The sequence below is a fragment of the Fundulus heteroclitus genome, chromosome 13 (assembly GCF_011125445.2).
Source record: "Fundulus heteroclitus isolate FHET01 chromosome 13, MU-UCD_Fhet_4.1, whole genome shotgun sequence".
Lineage (NCBI taxonomy): Eukaryota > Metazoa > Chordata > Actinopteri > Cyprinodontiformes > Fundulidae > Fundulus > Fundulus heteroclitus.
This window is the reverse complement of record NC_046373.1, coordinates 38,483,787-38,488,990: the sequence shown is the minus strand read 5'-3', so window position 1 is coordinate 38,488,990 and position 5,204 is coordinate 38,483,787. Positions and strand designations below refer to the sequence as shown.

The window sequence follows — 5,204 nt, the reverse complement described above, 5'->3', positions numbered from 1 at the left end:
ATCTGCCTCTCACCTGGCTGCTGGAACACCTGAACCCCCCCCCATCTCTGATGGACACTTAACAATAAATCTACTCTATAACGTGACAAAGACAAGAACACGAGGTTCTTTCAGAAATAAGAAACCCTAAAATGTGTCGTGGTTTTGGGTTCAGTCCACCCGAGTCAGTACTTTGCAGAACCCTTGCAGAAACATTACTACTAAGAGCTAAGGGAATGGATGGATCAACAGAGCTGTGGCTCTGGGTAAGTTTGGCAACTGTACTAAAGAGAAATCTAGGATTATTCTTATTCTCCTCAATTAATGATGAAAAATATGCTGCTCTAACTCTGCGGAGGGTCTTGTTATACAACAATAGTCTGTCCCTCCAGATTAAGTAGGATTCCTCTTGGTGTGTAGAGCGCCATTTTCTCTCCAATTTCCTAACATTGTGCTTCAAGGAACGCAGCTCTGAATTAAACCAAGGAGCCAGCTTCCTGTGAATAATCACCTTCTTTTTCAAGGGAGCTACATTGTCTAATGCAGAACGCAATGAGGAAGTCACATTGTTAGCAAAGGTATCGATTTGTGAATGGGAAGAAACAGCAATGCTGCCATCTACAGGGCATTTCTGCAATACGGAGGATATTAAAAAGGGGACAGACTCTTTAAGTTTTGATACAGCATTATCCGATAAAAATCTACTATAATGGAACCCTCTTTTGGGGGTGGAGAATTCAGTTAGATTAAACTCAAATGTTATTAAAAAGTGATCAGACAGGACAGGGTTGTGAGAGAATACTGTTAATTCTTCACAATCAATGCCATATGTCAGAACAAGGTCTAAAGTATGGAGCCGAGAGTGCGTCGGTTCATGCACATTTTGAGCAAAACCAATTGAATCTAGGATAGTTTTAAAGGCTACACTAAGGTTATCACATTCAGTGTCAACATGGATGTTAAAATCACCCACTATAATAACCTTATCAGTATTTAACACCAAATCAGATAAGAAATCTGACAACTCATCCAAAAACTGAGTGTAAGGGCCTGGTGGACGATACAAAACAACAAACAGAAGAGGTTTTATTGCTTTGCAGTTTGGATGAGGGAAACTGAGGGTTAAATGTTCAAAAGAACTGTAGTTATTAATTGGCCTGGGACTAATTAATAAATCAGACTGAAAGATAGTTGCCACTCCTCCTCCTCTTCCCACAGATCTGGGAATGTGGAAATTTGAATAACTGGAGGGAGTTGACTCATTTATACTAACGTAGTCCTCTTGTAGCCAGGTTTCTGTGAGACAAAACAAATCAATCTGTTTATCAGAAATCAATTTGTTAACTAACAAAGTCTTTGGAGGGAGAGACCTTATATTTAATAGACCACATTTTATTATTTTATTTTTAGGTTCAAGGTGAACCATATTGATTTTTATTAGGTTTTTATGATTTGTTCCTTTTAGACCAGTTTTTGATCTGTTAAGTTTTGGCCGTGGGAAAGACACCGTCTCAATAGGATAATGGGTGGGTAACAGTACAGAAGCTGCAGAGAGGTGTGTTAAACTACGGCTCTGCTTCCTGGTCTGGACCCTGGGTTGTCAGCATTTAGGAGAACTAATAATTTCAGACAGATTTCTAGAAAGAAGAGCTGCACCATCCAAAGTAGGATGGATGCCGTCTCTCCGGATCAGACCAGGTTTTCCCCAGAAAGTTCTCCAGTTATCAATGTAGCCCACGTCGTTTTCAGGACACCACCTAGACAACCAGCGGTTGAATGATGACATGCGGCTAAACATGTCATCACTGGTCAGATCAGGCAGGGGACCAGAGAAAATTACAGAGTCCGACATAGTTTTAGCAAACTCACAAACCGAAGCAACACCAACTTTGGTGACCTCTGATCGGCGTGACCGGGTGTCATTACCGCCAGCGTGAATAACAATTTTGCGGTATTTACGCTTATCCTTAGCCAGTAGTTTTAGGTAGGATTCTATGTCGCCTGTTTTGGCCCCTGGTAGGCATTTAACTATGGTCCCTGGTTTCTTTAGTGCCACATTTCTCATTATGGAGCTGCCAATAATTAAGGTCGGCTCCTCGGCGAGATTGTCGCTCAGAGGGGAAAATTTATTAGAAACGCAGCAACCAGCCGCCATATTGGTACTCCCTATTTTCCTCCAGTAACTAGGGAACATGTGCGCTACAGCATCGAATAACAAGGAATTTTTCATGTTCAGGGGGGGCTTAAAACTCTTAAAATGTCTAATGCCATATAGTTTATGTTATGTTCTAAAACTATCAAGTACTGAGAAAGTCATGTCCTGAAATAATTAGCATTTTATTAATTCAAATATACATATATAACATTTATAAATATATAAATAACAATATACAAAAACATATATTTACATATATGTATTCATATATATACATATATACATATACACATATTTATATATACATATATGTATATTTAATATGAATAACATGTAAAATATTTCAGCACCTAATTTCCTAGTAGTTGATAGTGTTAGTACATCCACTGACTGTAGAATTACCTGTGAAACGTTTTCACTCAGCCAGAAAACTGCTTGTTGTTGCAATCAAATCCTGTGGGATTCTGGGAGAGTAGGGAGGAGCAAGATGGCGGCCAGTGACTTCAGTTTTTCGCCAAAATCAGCACTCTAGTGTATTATATAGCTCAGTGGTTCAGCCTAGTTCAGCCCAGTAAGAACCTCACATGCAACCAGTGACCCAGTTTAAATTCAAACGACCAGAACCAGGAGATCAACAAATCTCATTTTGTTAAAAAGTCTTGAGATCTGGCTTCTGTCTCTGAAACGGGATGCTCCAGGTTGTGTTTCCTCTGATGGACTGCTCACCTGTCCAGGTGTGACCAACACTCCTCTTACCTGTTCACTGATAGGGCAGAGTCAGGTGAGAGCAGAAACAGGAAGTGGAGTCCAGGTGTGCTGCAGGTACAGACAGCAGTTCTAATGATGTTTGAAGGGAAATAGCTTCCTGTTGCTGAGGTTTCATTGGATTTCACCAAACATCGCATTTCAGAACCAAATCAAGCTGGAGTCAAAGATTTGTTCTTTTTATCTTTATTCATTATTTCCTTATAATATTAAATTCACATTCTAAATACAGGTGCTACACATTCTTATCATTTTATTTTCCCATATTTGCTGAGGATATAAAGATATTTAATCTCTTGCAGCAGAACCAACACCAAGAGTAGCAGGTTTAAAGCTCAGCATCAACCACTACAGTCTGACTGTTCGTCCAATCAGAGCGGCTGTGAGGTTACCACGACGCCCACGGTCTGAACGAGCCAAACAACGTTATCAGTTATATAAGATTTAATCAGAAGAACACGTTAACCTACGGGATAAAGCAACAGGGCTGATGGAGCTGCTGCTGTGTCTCTACTGCTACCTCTAACCTGCCCTCAGCTCAGGTGGACCACAGAAGCTCCTCTGACCTTCAGCCTAACGGCAGCAGGCGGCCTGGACCAGGATGGAGGCCAGCAGCAGACTGATGGAGGAGAAGCTGCTGCCTCCGCCCGCTGAGCTTCCCTTCGCTGGTTTGACTGTGGTGCCGCTCTGCTGCTGCAGGCTGGTCCCGTCCTGATGGTTGGTCCCGTCCTGATGGTTGGAGCTGCTGGTGGTGGAGCTGCTGGTGGAGCTGCTGGAGCTGTTGGTGCTGTTGGTGCCGCTGCTGCTGGGCTTTGGGGTATTGGCGTCGTTGCCGCTTGGGTTTTTGTTGTTGCCATTGTTGCCGTTGTTGTTGCTGGAGGACGTGACGGTCTGGACGGTGGTAGCGGTGGTGCTGACGAAGGACTTGCCTGAAGAGGTGGTGGTGTCCACTTTGACCTGATGGAGGACAGACACAGATTTAGGACACAAAGACGCTTTGGTCTGAGGAGGACCTGTCTGAAGACGGGCTGCGTTCTGCGTCTGATTGGGTGAAAAGCTTCTGACTAAATGGAATGCAGCCCTGGTTGTCTGACTGGGCTCACCAGGTTCTGGTTGGGCAGAACCACACAGTACCCCAGTGTTTGGGTCAAAGGATCAGGGTCAGAGCGCCAGCAGGTGACTTCGGCTGCACCTGTCACCTGTCCATGGTTACCGTGGTTACTGAGGAGAAAGCAGCTCCTCCCTACATTCAGCTCTCCTCTGAAACTAAGATCTTCTCTTTCACAAACAGAACCGGACGTTTCCAGGGAACCCAATGACTGGTCCCACTGGGTTTAGAGACTGAAGTCAGCCGATCGGCAACATTTCAGCAGATCCAGGACTCTGATCCAGATCCAGGACTCTGATCCAGATCCAGGTCTCTGATCCAGATCCAGGATTCTGATCCAGATCCAGGACTCTGATCCAGATCCAGGACTCAGATCCAGATCCAGGTCTCTGATCCAGATCCAGGACTCTGATCCAGATCCAGGACTCTGATCCAGATCCAGGACTCTGATCCAGATCCAGGATTCTGATCCAGATCCAGGACTCTGATCCAGATCCAGGATTCTGATCCAGATCCAGGACTCTGATCCAGATCCAGGGTGTGGAAACCTTCCGGCTTGGTTGGAGGCAGGACCAGAGCGGCTCGTTATTTAGGCTCCCATTAAATTCACCTTTTCCTTTAAACACTTTAAATAAGAGCAGAACGCTGAAAGTTGCAGCTTCTTCTGGATAAATTTAATTTGTTTTCTGTAATGAGTGCAAAAAATTATTCTTTTGAATAAAAATAAAACAAACTATATTTAAAACTTTCTGTTCACAAAATAATGTACTAATTGTGTAGCAGATATAAAAAAAAACAGAACAACTGGAGACTTTGTGCTGGTGACGTTCTGCCGAGACGTTCTGCCCAGACGTTCTCCCTCACCAGCTTTGAAGACGTTTTGCTCTTCAGATGAAGAACGAAACGTCTTGAACTGCGACTAAAAGTCCAGTTGTTCTGTTTTTTACGCTTTGCCCGGTTCTGGATGACGGAGAATCTTCTGCGGCTCGTTGCAGATTTTCCAGCTTTGCTTCTGGTGAAAACCAGAGATGGATTTAGTGTCTGCAGAGCGCCACGGAGCATTTACCTGAGCCAGGACCATGCAGCAGAGACTGGACCCCAGCAGGGCCAGAGACAGCAGCTTCCAGGCCACGGGCTTCATGCTGAAGGTTGATGAGCTCCTCTCAGTGCCAGGCTGATGCTAACTGCTGTGTCTTC

General features: G+C 44.0%; 1 protein-coding gene across 1 annotated transcript; it reads right to left on the bottom strand.

Annotated features, from left to right (window-relative positions):
* Window positions 1-2,955: 2,955 nt before the first annotated feature.
* On the bottom strand, window positions 2,956-5,204 carry LOC110366873 (cell wall integrity and stress response component 1). The gene is made up of 2 exons (XM_021310392.2): window positions 5,074-5,204; window positions 2,956-3,856 (listed from the first exon to the last, which is right to left on the bottom strand). Exons 1-2 carry the CDS (start codon window positions 5,146-5,148, stop codon window positions 3,473-3,475), a joined length of 459 nt encoding a protein of 152 aa, XP_021166067.2. The 5' UTR covers window positions 5,149-5,204; the 3' UTR covers window positions 2,956-3,472.